The sequence below is a fragment of the Pan troglodytes genome, chromosome 16 (assembly GCF_028858775.2).
Source record: "Pan troglodytes isolate AG18354 chromosome 16, NHGRI_mPanTro3-v2.0_pri, whole genome shotgun sequence".
Classification (NCBI taxonomy): domain Eukaryota; kingdom Metazoa; phylum Chordata; class Mammalia; order Primates; family Hominidae; genus Pan; species Pan troglodytes.
In genome coordinates, this window is record NC_072414.2 from 7734790 (window position 1) to 7752694 (window position 17905).

General features: G+C 44.5%; 1 protein-coding gene across 11 annotated transcripts in view; it reads left to right on the forward strand.

The window, feature by feature from the left end:
• OCA2 (OCA2 melanosomal transmembrane protein) overlaps positions 1 to 16469 on the forward strand; it is a 345392-nt gene extending 328923 nt beyond the window's left edge. For 8 of the 11 annotated variants that reach the window (XM_054667272.2, XM_016927803.4, XM_009428673.5 and 5 more), the window contains one exon: positions 15768 to 16361. In XM_054667272.2, coding sequence (XP_054523247.1) covers positions 15768 to 15852 — 85 coding nt within the window. In that variant the 3' untranslated portion in view covers positions 15853 to 16361. Of the gene's footprint in view, positions 1 to 15767 lie in introns of all 11 variants that reach the window. The other 3 variants (XM_016927806.4, XM_016927805.4, XM_054667274.2) reach the window with 3 other exon arrangements.
• Positions 16470 to 17905: the final 1436 nt, after the last annotated feature.

A 17905-nucleotide genomic window follows, 5' to 3' on the forward strand; every position in this document is an offset into this window, starting at 1 on the left:
AGGAGGAGGCCAAGGGGGTGTCGCTGCAAGGGGAGGGAAGGAAGGGAGGGAAGGAAAGAAGGAAGAAGGAAGCAAAAAATGGAGGGAGAAAAGAGGGAGGGAGGGAAGAAAGGAAGTAAAGGAAGGAAAAGAGGGAGGGAGGGAAGGAAGGAAGAAAGGAAGGGAAGGAAGAAAGAAGGAAAGGAAGGGAGGGAGGAAGGAAAGAAGGAAGCAAGGAAGGAAGAAAGGAAAAGAGGGAGGGAGGGAACGAAGAAAAAGGGAGGGAGGAGGGAAGGAAGGAAAAGGGGATGGGAAGGAGGGAAGGAAGGGAGGGAAGGAAGGAAGAAAGGAAGGAAGGAAAAGAGGGAGGAAGGAAAACAGGGAGGAAGGAAGGATGGAAGGGAGGGAGGGAGAGAGGAAGGAAGGAAGGAAAAGAGGAAGGGAAGGAGGAATGAAGGGAGGGAGGGAAGGAAGGAAGGAAAAGAGGAAGGGAGGGAAGTAAGAAAGAAGCGGGAAAGAGCTCCCTGGTGGAGAGGGCCGAAGCCACCGCTGTCCATCTTGGATTCAGAGGCCACGGGAGCGGCCGGGTTCTGAGGAGGGAAGTGGGTAAGGACACGGGAGGCCAAGGGCAGCTGCGCTGGGCACCGTGCGCGCCCATCGGGGACCTTCCCCGGCGGCGAGGGAGGAAGGAAGGGAGCCCGGCGGCGGCTCCTGCGGGGAGGGTCCTGGAGCCGGGAGGTGGTCGCTTCTCCAGGGCAGCTGGTGTGGATGCCGGTTCTCAGGGAGACCAGACAGGCGGCAGTGAGCCTCTTCTGCCGGCGGAGACGGGGACAGCGCCACACAGGGCTGGAGGCCTGAGAAACTGGGCGCACTGAAAGCTCGCCCGGCCCCGCGTTGCCCGTCCCTGGCCCCTCCCGGCTTGGGGTCCGCGCAGTGTCTCCGTGGCCCCGCGCGACCAGGAGGCCTGCGGACCCCTCGGAGCCCCCGCCCTGAACGCCCCTTCCCTCAGCCCGCCTGGAAACGCTCTTGCTTTGTGTGGCAAATACGAGGATGAGCTTTGTTTCCAGGGACCGAGACTTTGTTATGGAACTGAGTTGGGATATTGTATTTCCATGCTTGGTGGTGCTAGGGCTGGGGGGCACTGCAGGCCCTCCAAAAAAGGGGGCCCCTTCCCCATCTCAGCTTCTAGCCTTTGCTCATAAAAGGAGTTAGCTAAGGACTATTACCCTGGGAGACCCAGGAGATGGGGTGTGAGGCTGTTCAGATGGGGGCTGAGGATGAGCCTTGTCCTGAGGCCTAGAGGGGCCGCGCACAGGCCGAGGCGCTGCACACAGGCCCAGGTGCTGCACACAGGCTGAGGTGCTGGGGAGGGCAGGCCTCAAGGGGTCCACTGGCACAGAAAAGGGACAGCCTCCGTGCCCGGGCGGCTTGTCGTGCATCCTCCATGGGCCTCCTCCATGGGCCTTCGGAAGTAGAAGCAGTTCTTCCTTCTGCTCAGAATCACGTGTTACCTTTGTAGAAGGGCGACAGCCAAATGGCTTTTTGTTTAAAAACCATAGTTATGGTTTGTTATTAAAGCCTTTTTTTTTATTTCAATAGGTTTTAGGGGAAACAGGTGGTGTCTGGTTCCATGGATAAGTTCTTGGGTGGTGATTCCTGAGATTTTGGTGCACCCCTCACCTTAGCAGTGTGCGCTGCACCCAATGTGTAGTCTTTTGGAAAGGAAACATAAACAGGAAGAATGATTTCAGTCTGAGACTCAAGTAGGAGACTTCATTAGCAGACACTTCTTTTGGAAGCCAGGCTCTGTTGGAAACGCTCCGGGCACTATTCTGGGGCTGACCCATTTCCCAGCAATCCGGAAGCCTCGGTTCCTTAGAGAACTGTGTGTCAGCACAGGCAGGTTTTTAACTTAAAACTAAACGCGTGTAACACAGGGGCTGTGTGGGCGTCCATCTGACGTGTGCATCGTGATTTGTGCTTTGACACGCAAGTGGTTTTGCCTTCCCTAACACGGCATGGTGAGAGAGCCAGAATAGATTGAAAATCACCCCGGAGGGAGATGAAGGCGTAGTGTGATGCTGGATGTTGAACAAATGCCCTTTTCCTGAGCTTTTGGTTGAGATTGTTGCCTTGAGGAGAGGCTTAGGGTGCAAGACAAATGGATCTTCTGGGAAATGGAGGCTCCCGGTGAACTCGCAGCATCCGTGTCCTGTGTATCTGGAGTCGTCCTGGCAGCGACAGGAAGTCATAACATCCTCTCTTCAAATAAATCTCCCTCCAGCTGCCTCCCGGCTGGGCAGCGCATGAAGCATTGAAGCTCCAATCAAGCTGCTTGCATCCCATGGGAGGAAGCAACTGGCTCGGCCCCAGAAGAAACAGGCCAGCCTTTGAAGTGCCAGGGAAAGAGCTGCCCGCAGGCCTTGCCTTCCCCTTCAGAAACTCGGGCGTGTGCCGCTGTGAACGGGGGCTGCCACCACAGGGTCCCATAGGCAGGGTTATCACTGGTCTCTTCTTGACTCTAACTAATGTCAACCCTAAAAAACAAGATTCATAAAACATGACTAAATATAAAGTTTATTCAAGTCCAAAGCTCGAGGCTGGCCAAGCCAGGAGCATAGATTCAACTTGCCCTGAATGTACACTCAGATTAGCTGCAGTTACAAGAGAGTTTTTAAGGAAAAAAGAACTGGCACTTCCTAAGTTGTTACCGAGAATTTACATTAGAATAACATAAGCTATTGATTTGCTATACATTGTTCTTTGTATCACAAATTCCAGGCAGGAGAAGATAATAGGTGAGGCGGCTAGTCGGGAACACAGTGTCTTTAAACAGTTGCCCCTGGGTGTGGGGGCAGGAGAGGAGGAGTGACGGCGTGTGACTGAAGTCCCATACTCGATTCTCTCTGGACCTGATAATTTTGCATATCTCACAGAAGTTACACTGCTCAAAGCTATATTTCTTTTCTCAGTAATACAGGAATTTTTTTCATGACTTCCAAAATGTATAAGGAAGAGGCTGCAGTGTAAGATGGTCCCTGTAGGGCGGTGGAGCTCCCTCAGCCTGCCCGGCTCAGACCTGCTTTCTTGGCAGGGGCCGCACCTCACAGGCATCCACCTAGAAAGACCCATCCCGGGCCGGCCCTCCCTGCGCCAGGTCACAGCTGCAAGTCTGCCTTTCCAACCGCTTTCAGCTGGAAGCCAGGCCTTCCTGGAGCCCTCTGTCCAGTACACTATTCCCCCTTCCTCCACTGCCATTGTGGCTGCTGAGCTTAAAATGTGGCAAGTCCAAACAGAGGTGTGCCATTGTCATGCGACCCCTCTGACTCCAGTAGGAGTTTTTGTTTTGTTTGTTTTGTTTTGTTTGAGCAGCAGCAAGATTTAGTGTGAAGAGTGAAAGAACAAAGCTTCCACAGTGTGGAAGGGGACCTCAGCAGGTTGCCACTGCTGGCTGGGGTGGCCAGCTTTTATTCGCTTATTTGTCCCCACCCACATCCTGCTGATTAGTCCATTTTACAGAGTGCTGATTGGTCCATTTTACAGAGTGCTGATTGGTGCACTTACAATCCCTTAGCTAGACACAGAGTGCTGATTGGTGCGTTTTTACAGAGTGCTGATTGGTGCATTTACAATCCTTTAGCTAGACATAGAGTGCTGATTGGTGCATTTTTACAGAGTGCTGATTGGTGCATTTACAATCCTTTAGCTAGACACAGAGCGCTGATTGGTGCATTTACAATCCTTTAGCTAGACACAGAGTGCTGATTGGTGCATTTACAATCCTTTAGCTAGACACAGAGTGCTGATTGGTGCATTTTTACAGAGTGCTGATTGGTGCATTTACAATCCTCTAGTTAGAAAAGTTCTTCTAGTCCCCACTCAACCCAAGAAATCCAGCTGGCTTCACCTCTCAATCACCCCTCTAAACAGGACACCCCAATTGCTGTTGGGAATTGGGACTTCCTGCTGGATAGGGGCAAAGAAGGTGCCCTGCAGTTGTAGTGTCCTCCAGAGGGGAACTCTTTAGGCCAGTCAAAGGGCCGGTGGGTCAGTCCATGGCTCCTCAGTAGAAGTTGTTAGTTGAGCTCATTTGGGGTTCCATTTGTAAGACCATCTGTAGTTTGATAGCCTTGATCCTAGAGGAAACTAATTTGACAAGGAGGTTAAAAGTACAGGGCCCGAAGGCGAGTAATAGCAAGATGGCGGTCACAGGACCTAGAAAAGGGAGAAGCCATGTAGCCCAACTCCAGAGGTCGGTATTTGGGAACTGGGACTTCCCGCTGGATAGGGGCGAAGAAGGGGCCAGGGAAGGAGACGTAAGGTTTATTGAGGATTTCATACAGGGAGGTCCAGGAGCAGTGGGCAGGACAGGAAAATCCTCTCCAGTTTGTAAAGAGCAGGCAGATTACAGAGCATTTTCACTTGGCGCCCTCCACCTAGCAACCTCTATTTGGCCCAGAACCAAGGGCCTGGATCCCCAGGGTAGCCTGCCTGTGTTCAAGGGATGGCTGGGAGGCAGGTGCCCTCCTGGGAAGCAGGGCTGCTGGGCTGGGAGGAGACTGTGCCTCAGGGAAAAGGTGAGGCTGCCCTGGTACTGGGTAGGAGTGAGTGGTGAGGACCTAGCCAAAGGTAGGTGACAGGACACCCTCTGTGTCCATTTCACAAAGCAGAGTTTCAGACAGGGTGTGAGGCTGCCAGAGAGACATTTAACATTCACTGAGCTTCAGGAGAGCTGACCACCCCAAGCCAAGGTCAACCCTGCCTAGTGTCCTCACTAAGAAACCCCTCAGGACACAGGTTCCAACTTAGCCACTGAGGGAGAGAGAGACAAGGCAGTGTCAGTGTCCTTCATAGAGAAGGAGCGAATGTCTGGGTTGGCTGCTCCCAGATTCCTTAGCTGGGAACTCTGAGCACACATTCTTTTCAGAGATGACCATAGGGTCCTTCTCAGGGCATGCTTCAGTGCCATGAGTAGAACATCCATACTGGATTTTTTTTTATTTAAAAAATGTCAACTATTCCATCAAAATGTTATGTTGACTATATGGTCAAATAATATTTTGGATATGTTAGGTTAAATAAAATATATTATTATACTTAATTTCATCTGTTTCCTTTTACTTTAAAAAATGTGATAGTTGAACATTTAAGACTACACAACATATTTATTGGTCTGGACTTCCTTGCATTTTAGATAGAGGCTGACAAGAAGCTGACAAGTTCCTTTGTCAGAGATGTCTGAACCAGGGCGACTCCATCTTAAATAGGGGTTGACTCCATCTTAAAATGAGGCTGAGGCCTGCTGGGCAGCATTCCCAGGAAGGTAGGCATTCTAATTCACGGGATGAGTTAGGAGGTTGGCACAAGATACAGGTCACAAAGACTTTGCTGATAAAACAGTTTGCAATAAAGAAACTGGCCAAAACCCACCAAAACCAAGATGGTGATGAGAGTGACCTCTGATTGTTCGCACTGCTCATTATACACCAATTATAATGCATTCCTGTTCCCGGACCAAACTGAGGGTCGGGCTTATTATTCTCGAAGCCCAATAACAGGATGCAGATGAACTGGGAAAGGAAAAGAGTTTTATTTTATTTCTATAACTGGTTAAGGGAGAAGGTCTGGTAAATATCTCCAGACCAACTCAAGATTACAGCCTTCCAGCTATAACCTTCTAAGCTATATGTCTACATGTAAGTGTGATTCTTTCATTTAAAGACATAAGTGATTAATTTCTAATCCATAACTAAGACTTGAGTCCTGAAAACCTTCCTCTGGAGCCTCAGGAAATTTACTTAATCTAAATGGGTCCAGGTGCTTGAGTGATTGTCTTGTCTCTTGCTAAATCATGGAGTTATGGGGAGTTCCTTCAGACCCCAAATAAACTTGTTTGTGGAAGCCTGGGGAGTTTCTTCAGACCCCCAATAAAACTTGTTTAATCCTAAACGGGTCCCGTTAAGAATTCCCTCGTTATCTTGTCATGCTTCAAGGCCCAGGAAAGGCCTGGGCAAAACTCTTGGTGGCCTTTTTTTACATTCTAGTGTTTGTATAAGGACACTGGCTCTCTCAGCTTTTGATGTTGAACCTGAGCACTCAGTCAGTGCTGAGATAGTTTTTTGGAGGCCTGCGTCCGTGAGACCTGGCCTGCCACACTCACCTGGTAAGAGACACTCCCACCAGCACCTTGACAGTTCACAAATGCCATGGCAACATCAGGAAGTTAGTCTATACAGTCTAAAAATGGGAGGAACCCTCAGTTCTGGGAATTGCCCACCCCTTTCCTGGAAAACTTATGAATAATCCACCCCTTGTTTAGCAAGAAATATCTACACGAAATATCAAGAAATAGCTACACGTATCCTTAGTCCAGCAGCCCAAGCTGCTGCTCTGCCTATGGACTAGCCATTCTTTATTCCTTTACTTTCTTAATACACTTGCTTTTGCTTTACTCTATGGATTCACCTCAAGTGTTTTCTTGGGCAAGATCTAAGAATCCTCTCTTGGGGTCTGGATCAGTACCCTTTTCCTGTAACTCCTTCACCTTCCCAGGACCTGATATTCTTAGGGTCAGCAAGTGTTTTCAGTAAGGGTGAATGCATATTTCAGGCTTTGTGGACCGCAAGGCCTCTGTCACAACTGCTCCACTGGACTCTACCTTGGTGGCTCTGGGGTGGCCGTAGACAGCAAGCAAATGCATGGGCGGCTGAGTCCCAGTCCCAGTGGAGTTTTCTCACAAGAAAAAGGTGGTGACCACATTTGGCCTGAGGCTGTAGTTTGTTGGCTCCTGGTCTGTAAAAAGGGAGCAGTTTACCTTGAGTTGTCTTTGGAATGGAAGGGGAGATTTTCATTCATGGAAGCCCTACTGTGTGCATCTTTATGAGATAAGGGCTCTTTCAGGGATCTTGTGGCATGTGCAAAATGCCTTTCAGTGTGAGTGTTATTCTTTGCTGGCTCATGGTAACCCTGCAAGCAGATGATGAAGCCAGGATATAAAATACTAGAGCTGGCATTTGATGCCAATCTCCTCCCCCTCCTGCGTCTCCTTTCTCCCCTCTATTTTCCCCTCTCTCTCTTCCCCTCTCCTTGCCTCTGTCCCTCCTTCTTTCTCTCTCCCCGTCTCCCTCCTCCCTCTTTCTGTACTACCTCTGATCCCTCTCCCTTTTTCCTTCTGTCTCTCTCCCCTGTCCCTTCTGTTTCTCAGTGCCTTCCATTTCTCCCTCTGTCTCTCTCTCCCTCTCCCTTCCCTCCTACCTCTCTCTCTGTCTCTCTCCACTCCCCACACACCCACCCCCCAGTAGCTGGTTTGGAACCTGTGTCCTGAGGGGTTTCTTAGTGAGGACACTGGGCATTGTTGGCCTTGGCCTGGGGTGATCAGCTCTCCTGAAGCTCAGTGAATATTAAATGTGTCTCTGGCTGCCTCGCACCCTGTCTGAAACTGTGCCTTGTTAAATGGACACAGAGGCTGTCCTGTCACCTACATTTGGCCAGGCCCTCACCACTCACTCCCACCCAGTACCAGGGCAACCTCACCTTCTCCCTGAGGCACAGTCTCCTCCCAGCCCAGCAGCCCTGCTTCCCAGGAGGGTGCCTGCCTCCCAGCCAGCTGTGCCCTGGGCATCTGCTGCCTGTCTCCCCACAGGAAGGGCCCTCCCATAGCCAGGGATATCTCCATCACACCAGCATCGCAACCACTCACAGCAGCCGCATCATTGCCCACTTCCCTAATGGCTAGTGATGTGAGGCATCTTTTTGTGTGCTGGTTTTCCACTCATATAGCTTCAGTGAAATGTCTCTTCATGTCTTTTGTTCATTTTCTAATTGGATTGTTTAGTGTTTGTACCGCTGAGTTTTGAGATCTTTTCATATATTCTAGATAAGAATCCTTTGACTGGTCTATGGTCTGCAAATGTTTTCTCCTAGCCAGTAGCATGTCTTTATACCCTCCTAGCAGGGTCTTTTATTTATTGACCAAATGTTTTAAAAAATATTTTTATTTTGATGAAGTTGATTTTATCAATTTTTTTTTCTTATGGAATCATACTTTTGGTGTCATGCCTAAGAACTCTTCACTAAACTGTAGGCCTCAGATTTTTATCCTATGTTTTCTTCTAAATGTTTTGTAGTTTTACATTTTGCATTTAAATCTATGATCCATTATGAGTTAATGTTTGCATAAAGTGTGAGGTTGAGGTTGAAATTTATTTTCTGACATTCAGATACCCAATTGCTCTAGAAGTATTTGTCAAAAAGGGCATCCTAAAGTGTAGTGTATATGCTCAGTGGAATACTACTCAGCCATAACAAATGAAATCACGTCATTTGTGGCAACATGGATGGAACTGGAGGTCCTTTTCTTAAGTGAAATAACTCAGAAACAGAAAGACAAATACCACGTGTTCTCACTTATAAGCAGGAGCTTAATAACATGTACATGTGTTATCAGCATGAGATTTTTGGCTCTCAATGTAATAGAAATTAACACAAGCCTAGGCAAACCGTTTTTAGACAAGGTCCATTAAGACTTAGGCCCAGAAAGGTTGGGCATAAGGGAGATTTAGTGCAGGAACAAATGTTACCTGGCTGACACCCTGAGGGGAGTGCATTGTGGTGTCTTAAGGAGGGTGACATGCAGGAAGTAGGTAAGCATCACTGAATGTGCAGGGTGGAGTGTTCGGGTGCACAGGCTAGTAAGGGGGCATGCTAATCCATATGTCACATGATTAGAAAATGGCAGATAAGCCCCTCCCTGGGTGGGGATTTCAGTATTACAATAAGTCATGGGTTAAAGATGGCTCATTATTCTGCTCTTAGGTACATGCTGGTGTTGGGGTTAACTTTTTTTGAGTGAGATTTATATTAGGATGTTGCTTATTTTAGGTTTCTGAGGTCCTGCAGTCAGCAGATATGGCTCCTTGAATAAGATTTATGGTGGGAAGCTGCTTATCTCAGTTTCTTCAGACAGCTTGCAAGGTCTGGTCAATGGGCATGCATGGAAAAATACCATAGTGGAGGTGGGCTGAGTCCTGTGTCTACTCTGTCTCACATGGACATGGAGTATGGAATAATAGTCATTGTAGACTCAGAAAGGTGGGAGGGTGGGAGAGGGTGAGGGATGGGAAATTACTTTAAAGTACATTATTCTGGTGATATTACACTAAAAGCCCAGACCTCACCACTATGCAATATGTCCATGTTACGAAACTGCACTTATACCCCTTACATTTATACAAATATAAAGAAAGAAAAGGCTATTCTTGCAAAGACTCACTTTTGCATCTTTGTCAAAAATAAGCTGGGCACACTGGGCATGGTGGCACCTGTAGTTCCAGCTGGCTGGGAGGCTAAGGCAAGAGCATCCCTTGAGCCTGGGAGGTCAAGGCTGTAAGGAGCTGTGAGGACGCCAATGCGCTCCAGCCTGGATGACAGAATGAGACCCCTTATCTTAAAAAAAATAAGTTGGGCATGTCTTTATGGGTCTGTTTTCAGGTTCTGTGTTCTGGCCCATTGATCCATGTGTCTATATCTGCATCCGTGCTGTATTGCCTTAATTACTGGTGCTACATAGTAGACCTTCATGTTGGATAGAGTGGGTCTCCCCTTCAGTTCTTCTTTGTTAAGATTGTCTTTGCTATTCTAGAGCCTGTGCCTTTCCATATACATTTAGAATACATTTCTATGGCTAGAAAAATTTCTGCTAGGAATTGCATTAAACCTGGAATCAATTTGGGGCAAATTAACATTTTGTCTATGTTGAGTCTTCCATTAATGAACACTCTATATCTCTCCATTTATCTAGAACTGCTTTGGGTTTTTTTTTTTTTAATCACCATTTTGTAACTTACAGCACACAGATGCTGGTGTGCTGTAAGTTACAAACACGATTTAAGTTTAAAACAAGATTTAAGTTTATGCCTAAGTGTTTAATTTTAATTGGAGTGATTTTAAGTGGTATTGTGTTTTTAATTTTAATTTTTATGTATCCATTGGTAGTTTATAGGAAAAAATAAGGTTTGAATGTTGATCTTGTGTTGCAGTCCTTGCTGAACTTACTGCTCACTGATTAGTTTTAGAAATGTTTTGTTTTGCTTTTTTTTTCAATTTCTTAGGATTTTTTAATGTAAACTATCATGTCATCTGCAAATAGAGAGAATTTTATTTCATCTATTATTTAGTCTGTGTGTCTTTTGCCTTATTATACTGACTTGGGCTTTCAGTACTATGTTGAATAAGAGTGGTGAGAATCCTGTGGGGGAGAAGCATTCAGTTTCTCATTATTAAGTATTATATTAGCTGTAGTTTTTTCATTTGCTTCCTTTTCCTAGATGATTTTCTTTATGGGGTTGAGGTAATACAGGGATCATAAAATAATTTAGAAAATGATGTTCCCTCCCCTTTTATTTTCTGGAAGCATTTGTATAGAATTAGTGTTAGTTCTTTAAATATTTCACAGAATTCACCAGTGAGACAATCTGGCCTTACAATTTTCTTTTTTGGAAGGTCTCTAACTACCAGTTTAAATTCTCTAATATATATAGGGTGATTTAAATTATTTCATTCTAGTTGTTAAATGTATATGTATACAATTGTTAATAGTACAACAGTAGTTAATATGAGAAACTTTTAATCTTTTGATTAAATCCTGAAGGTTTTTTGTGATAACTCCTGTTTCATTGATATTGACCATTTGTCTTTTTTCTCTTTTTACTTGTCAGTCCTTCTAGAAGCTGGTTAATTTTATTGATCTTTTTCAAAAAATCAGCTTTGTTTCATTGATTTTTCTCCACTGTTTTCCTATTTTTAAATTCATGAATTTATGCTCTTATCTTTATTATTTCTTTTCTTCTGCTTGTTTTTGGGTTTATTTTTAAATTCTTTTTCTATTTCCTTAAGATGGGAACTTAAATTATTGATTTAAGACCTTTTCTTTTTTCTAATACAAACATTTAGTGCTATACGTTTCCTTCTCAACAAGTGACATATTAGCTGTAGTTTTTAATTTGCTTTCTTTTCCTAGATGATTTTCTTTATAGGGTTGAGGTAACACAGAGATCATAAATTAGAAAATGATGCTCCATTTTCATTCAGTTCCATGTGTTTTCTTTACTTTCCTTATGACAATCTCTTGGATCTATGAATTATTTAGAAGTGTAATATTTAATTTGAAAATGCTTGGATAGTTTCTGGTTGCCTTTCTGTTACTGATTTCTTATCAAATTAGCAAATCAAATCAAATCAAATTTGAAATCAAAATTAGTTTGATTGCTTATGTTAAGAAAAAAAACCCTCTGTATAATTTTAATTCTTTTAAACTTGTTGATGTTTATTTTTTGGTCCAGGATATGATCTGTCTTGCTAAATGTTTCTTGGATGCTGAAAGGAATGTGCATTCTGCTGTTGTTGGCTGGAGCACTCTGTAGTATCAGCAAGATTTGATTGCTGGAAGATATTGTTGAGTTCTCTCTGCTGAATTTCTTTCTAGTTCTTCCATGAATTACAGAGAGAGAGAGTAAAAGTCTCCATCTATAATAGTGGATTTGTCAGTCTACAATCCATTTGTGCATGTGCCACTTTCTCTTGTCATTTTGTCAGTTTTTGTTTCAATTTTTCAGCTCAGTTATTTGGTGAATACACATTCAGGATAACTATGATCTCTCAATGGATTGACTGCTTTATCTATATGCAATATCCCTCTCTGCCTTGGAAATGTTCTTTGCTCTGAAATATACTTCATGTGATATTAATATAGCCATTCCTACTCTTTTGATTACTGTTCGTGTGGTTTATCTTTATCCGTGCTTTTACTATTTTGCTATTTATTTTGTTTCAACCATCAAACATAATTTAAAAACTCAAGATGAAAAGGAAAGTTTATCATTTTTAACCATACATTTGCTCTTTCTTTTGTTATTCCTTCCTGATACTTCAAGATTCCTTCTTTTTATCATTTCATTTCTGTTTGAAGACCTTCTTAGCAGTACTTTTAGGGTAAGTTTGCTGCTCTTCTAGTTTTTCTTCATCTGAGAGTGTCTTGAGTCTCCCTTTATTCCTGAAGGATATTTTTGATGGATATAGAAATTGGGGTTGATTGTTCATGTCTTTTAGCAATTAAAAATATTATGCCACTTTTTTCTGGCCTCCATGGTTTCTGAGGAGAAACTTGTAGTTTTTCTCTATAGGTAAATTGTCATTTATCTCTGACTGCTTTCAAGAAATTTTATCTTTCTTTAGTTTTCACGAGTTTGATTTGTTGATTGTTGTGTCTTGGCATAGATTTTGGGGGGTGCCTAGCCTTTTTAGGATTTTCCCTGCTTCTTAAATCTCTAGGTTTATATCTTTTACCAGTTTTTAAATCATTATTTCTTTGAATACTTTTTCATCCCTGCCCTCTTTCTCCAATGATACAAATGTTAGGTCTTTTGTTCATGTCCCACAGATCTCTGAGGGTTGGTTCCTTTTGTTTTTTTGTCTTTTTTCATTTTTCAGATGAACAATTTCTGTTGTTGTATCTTCAAGTTCACCGATTCTTTCCTTTATACTCTCCATTATATTATTGTGCCCATTCCGTTAGAGTTTTACTTCAGTTGAACTGAAAAATTTCCATGTGGTCCTCCTTTATAGTTTCAATTTCTTGTCTGAGACTTTCCATTTTTTTTCACTTATTTCAAGTGTGTTTGTCATTGCTTGTTGAAGAATTTTTATGGTAGCTGCTTTGAAATCCGTTTCAGATAATTTCGACATCTGTATCACCTCAGTATTGGCTTCTATTGATTGGCTTTTCTCATTCAACTTGAAACACCCCTGGCTCGTGGGATCCCCACGTGGTCTCTGCTGTTACCACAGGAGAGGGGCTTGCTACAGCCTGGTGAGTGTGGAAGTTCTGGTTCCCACTTGGCCTTCACCAAGGAGCTTAATTTTTTTTCCCGTGGAATTTGGCAGGAGTGGTTATTATCTAGGAGTGTTATGTCTAGCTTTAGTGCCCTTTCCTGGCTTTCTGGCTAGGGAGAGTAGGCTTCTCTTGGGGCTTTTTGTTTTCTTTCTAGTACCCACTGACGTATCAGCTTCCCAGCACCTAGTCTAGGATATATGAGGGGAAATAAGAAGGAAACCCACCTCCATGCCATTCTTTGGGATCCCAAGATCCCCAGCTGATCTGCCTCCTCTTCATCTTTATGGTCTCCTTATGCTTGTTTTCTATAAAATGCCAAGCTTTTAGCTCTGCTTAGTGGGAGGAATTGGAAGAAATGCATCCACTTCATCTTGCTTGAGAACTAGAAGCCTGCTTTATCATCTTTAATTTGAGAGTAAAATTCTCTTCTCCGGTAAACCCTTATGTATTTGTATCATTAAATTCCTTACCACCAAACACAACTCATGCACCAGGGAGGTACTCCAGGCTTACTCTGTGATTTTGGGCACTTTGTAATCCCAGTCAACATGCACTTTGGGGCAGGTGTCCCGGTTTGAGGAGCACTGGTCTGTGGCTAAAACTTGTTGAGGGCTCATTATGTGGCCACTGTTCTCACTGTTCTAAGGGATTTATAAGGGTGAACTCATGGAATCCTCACAGCACTCTTAGGTACTGTTATTACCTTCATTTTATATATAAAGAAATTGAGTTATGGAGACATTTAATACTTTTCCAAGGTGATGCCACTGGGCAAGAGCAGGAATTGAAAACTAGAGCCCTAAGCTAGTGTATTGTGGTACCTATCTCTGTTGGGAAAATGCATTTGGGTTTTGAAGCCAGAAGAATATTCCAAGACACCATCTCTGCCTTTTACTGGTGGTGGCCTTTGTCAAGTTCCCTACTATATGCAAGCTTCAGTTGCTTCATCTATATAATAGGGGTAACATGACATGCCTCACCATGTTTGGGAAATAATAGATAATGTCAACGTCTAGTCTATGAGGCCCTTAGCATACAGCAGATATTCAGTAAGTCATTTACCTACTAATGGCAGGTTGCCATCGTTATGATTTATCCATGTCCACAGGGAGGCAGCATATGTAGTGATTAGGAGTACACACTCTTAATCACTCTTAATCACACAATCTAACTAGAGTTAGACTGATGCATTTGGATTGTCACACCAGAGCAAACTAGCTGAGAGACCCAGGCAAGCCTGCTTACCTCTCAACATCCCACCTCTGCAGTAGGTGTGATGATGCCAATTCCAGAAGGCACTGTGGGCAGTTGAGAGGGTCCTGTGCATGGAGAGTGACTAGGTGTTGTGAGGGAGAGTAGGGTTTCTGATGGGTCTGAGTGATTGCATCAGTTCTGGGTGAAATGAAAATGTTTGGTCATGCTAGGTGATGCTCCTTCTCTGCGTTGGTGCCATCCTCGAGACATGAGTGGCTCTCACTTGGGAGCACGGCAAAACCACCCACCAGGAACTTTCTCCAGTCTTGGGCTTCTCAAGCAAGGTCTGCTTTTTGTGGAATTCACCCCTTGGCACAGCAAATTTGCTTCTAAAACATGGCCACGTGTCTCAGCACCCGGATTGAGATTCTCGGCATCTTACCTGACACTGACTCACTCTACACAATCTGTCACAGAGGAACGAAGGCTTTGTGCTTCCATGAAGGCTTGCAGTGATGTCTGTGATGCCTGGAGTTGACCAGACACTGTCGTGGGTTGTGTTTTTCCAGAACTCAATGATCAGGGCTGACATTTTGCAAACATGTTCAGCTATTTTCAAAAACAAAGTTGATAAAGTTCAAGAAATTTAAGTAGTTTTCCCAAAATATGTTCTGTGTTTCTTTTTGTTTGTTTTGTAAAATAAAATGTGTTCAGAAGAGAAGCCAAGAGAATCCTACCACTTTCTTGAAATGCCCAAGTCTGCTCTATAATTTCGGGAGCTGTCTCGCTCATGGAATCAGTTTTTGTGTTTAATTGTAGCTCTGTTGAGGAACCCTTGCTGTGGCTCTTTCTGAGTAGCCTCTTCCTACACTTATGGCCAGGGAAGAGAGAATGTCTTTATAATTACCACATGCTAGGCTCTTACTGCTAAAACTTAAGCCTTTTGAAACCAAAATTGTAACATTTGCAGGGGCTTCCCTTAGTGACCAGGCAGCACTGAGCAATGGCTACAGAGCGTGCATTACCCATGCCAAGTGGCATCTGTCAGTGCCTGGAAGCTGGGTTAGGAATTTGTGGAGATGTGTGTACATTGGAGGAGGCACACAATGAGGGATGCTTCTCTCTTCTCATGACTGCTTTTGTATCTGTGCACACCCTCCTTGTCCACATGTCTCACACCTCACCGGCTACAGAAGAAAAACTTCTTCTTCCCTTTGCCTTTCCTTAGACAACAGTTGGCCTTAGTTTCCAACACTACTTCTCAAGCTCTCCTTGGCCTTAAGTGTGAGGGACTTCAGGAGCCTGCGGGAAGCTGGGATCTCTGGGAAATCTCCAGAGAAGAAAAGTTGGAAGATGACACAAGTAGAGGAAACATCCAGAGATTTAAATGGTGGCCCAGCACATGGCATTGAAAGACCAACAGTCTAATATAGGTGAACAAACAGAGGCTCCATATAGCCATTAAAAATTTGAGAAAACCTTAAGCAGTTCTCAAATAAAATTGCACACAATGGAGGATGTCTAATAGAAGCATGCATTCACATAATTTAGTCTAAAACTAACTTCCTGATTTATGGAAATAAAAGGTAGTGGCCGTTGTGAAAATGCAAAGGTGCTAAGGCCATGTTCTCATGAGCTATGAGTCCGTATCTCATGAGATTATCCAGATTTCAGATGCCATAACTCATTTCTCTTTGTATTTCAGGCTGGGCTTCCCAATGATGGTTGTGTCCTGCACTGTTGGGATGTGTTATCTCCTTGTGGCTCATGTGGTGGTGGGATGGAATTAATAGACATCCATCTATTGCTCGAAGACTAAAAGAAACTTCATCCATCACAACCCGTCAGTCATAAAACTACCCTGACCCCACTGTTTGAAGAAGAAAAGGTGCTTACCCTGGAGATGCTACGGAGACACAGTGGAATAGACCTTGACACTAACACTCTAATTCAAGCGAATGTTGGAACACCATGACCTCCTCTGTGTGTCCTTTCTCCCCAAGGACAAAATGTAGAAAGATGCGAGATAACTTACTCAAGATTCCCCTCCAGAAAAATACGTATGTTTCAAAACCCTTCCTGCTATACATAGGAAAAGACACACATCCACCTAAAATTGACTGTACTGTTTAACTGTCAATTCTCCTGAGGCTAAACACAGTTTGTTTTTCTTGTAATCACTTTTCATGTTAAAATAATCAGCATTCAAATTGTATGCTTTCTGAATATAGACTTTCTGGGAAAAGGTTTACTGCTCGTAAGGAGACATTTTATGTATTAAAATAAACTGTTCCTTGATAAAAGGCTTTGGAGTAGTTTACATTATGTAAAATTGCATTTTATCCATTTATATTTTTCTCTGCAGTTTTAAAGTTATTAATTAAAAGTCCAGAAATTTGACTTGCAGAAGATCATAGGTATCTTTTAAGGATATCTTACATATTTAACAGCTTAGAGTAATGATTTTTCCATTTTGCAAGTGGTGCATGCTATTTCCATCAATTACACAGACGTACACTCGATACCCTCAGTCCTGCTCTCCCTGCAGGACGCTGTGGCTCAGTCGGTGTTTATTAAATGCAGTTCTTTTGTGAAGCATTCTTTGTGAGGTAAGGGTAATGAGAACAAAGACCAAGGGGGAGCCCTGTGCTTCCTGCGAGGTCTCCTCTGCTCTGCCTCATCAGTATCATGGCTATGCCCCAGAGGAAGAAGCCCTTCTTCAGTTTCTGATCTTCTGTGCATGACACCTTGGAATGAAAATGGGGACACTGCTCCGAAGTGATTGTGTGTCAAGCGTCTGACTTCAAAAGGTCCAAGATGCTCAGGGCACTAAGAACTGCAAGGCAGGAGACCTTTCTGGTCCCATTTCTGTCACAGGCGCCCTCAGGATGGGTGTCCCTGTCTACTGTTTAGAGTCTGTATTGTCGAATGGCAACACAGTTCTTCCCTGAAAGGTTGGGAGTGTTTATATGCCCTTTGAATTCCTTGACAGCAAAGCTGATGTGCAACCCTAGTTTATTTTAAAATGCGGTGTTGGACAACGTCACACAGAAGCCTCGAGACACGTGCAGCTGACTGGATGTCCCAGAGGAGCCCCTGCCACAGCCTGTCCAGGGAAGGGTTCTTCTGGCCACTCCCGTGCTGCCCGTACTTTGCTTGGTCTCACTGGACCTGGATATCCCTGAGCTGGTCACTGAAAAGCACTGTTTCCTCTTCTATCCCACATCAGGATGCCTGGGGACAGCACCGGGCTCCCTCATGTCCGGCTCCTTCCAGCTCAGCTCCCGTCTGCTCTTTCATCCTTTAACATGTCATCCCCTACAATGCTCAGGCCCCATCTCCCACCCACTGCCTCTCCTCGTTGGTGCCTCTCTCTACTCTTCAGTCATCCCTTCTCATTCTTTTTTCTTTCTTCTTTTTGAGACGGAGTCTCGCTCAGTCGCCCAGGCTGGAGTGTAATGGTGCGATCTCAGCTCACTGCAAGCTCCGCCTCCCGGGTTCACGCCATTCTCCTGCCTCAGCCTCCTGAGTAGCTGGGACTACATGCGCCCGCCATCACGCCTGGCTAATTTTGTTTTTGTATTTTTAGTAGAGACGGGGTTTCACTGTGTTAGCCAGGATGGTCTCGATCTCCTGACCTCGTGATCCACCCGCCTTGGCCTCCCAAAGTGCTGGAATTACAGGCATGAGCCACCGTGCCCAGCCCATCCCTTCTCATTCTTAAAAACCATTAGCTCCGGGCTCATTTCTCCCTCTTGTTCATACCCCCAAGCCTCCCCCTAGGTTCCTATTCATGCCCCACAGTTCTGATTTCTCTGCCCCCACCACCTTCCCCCACTCCCC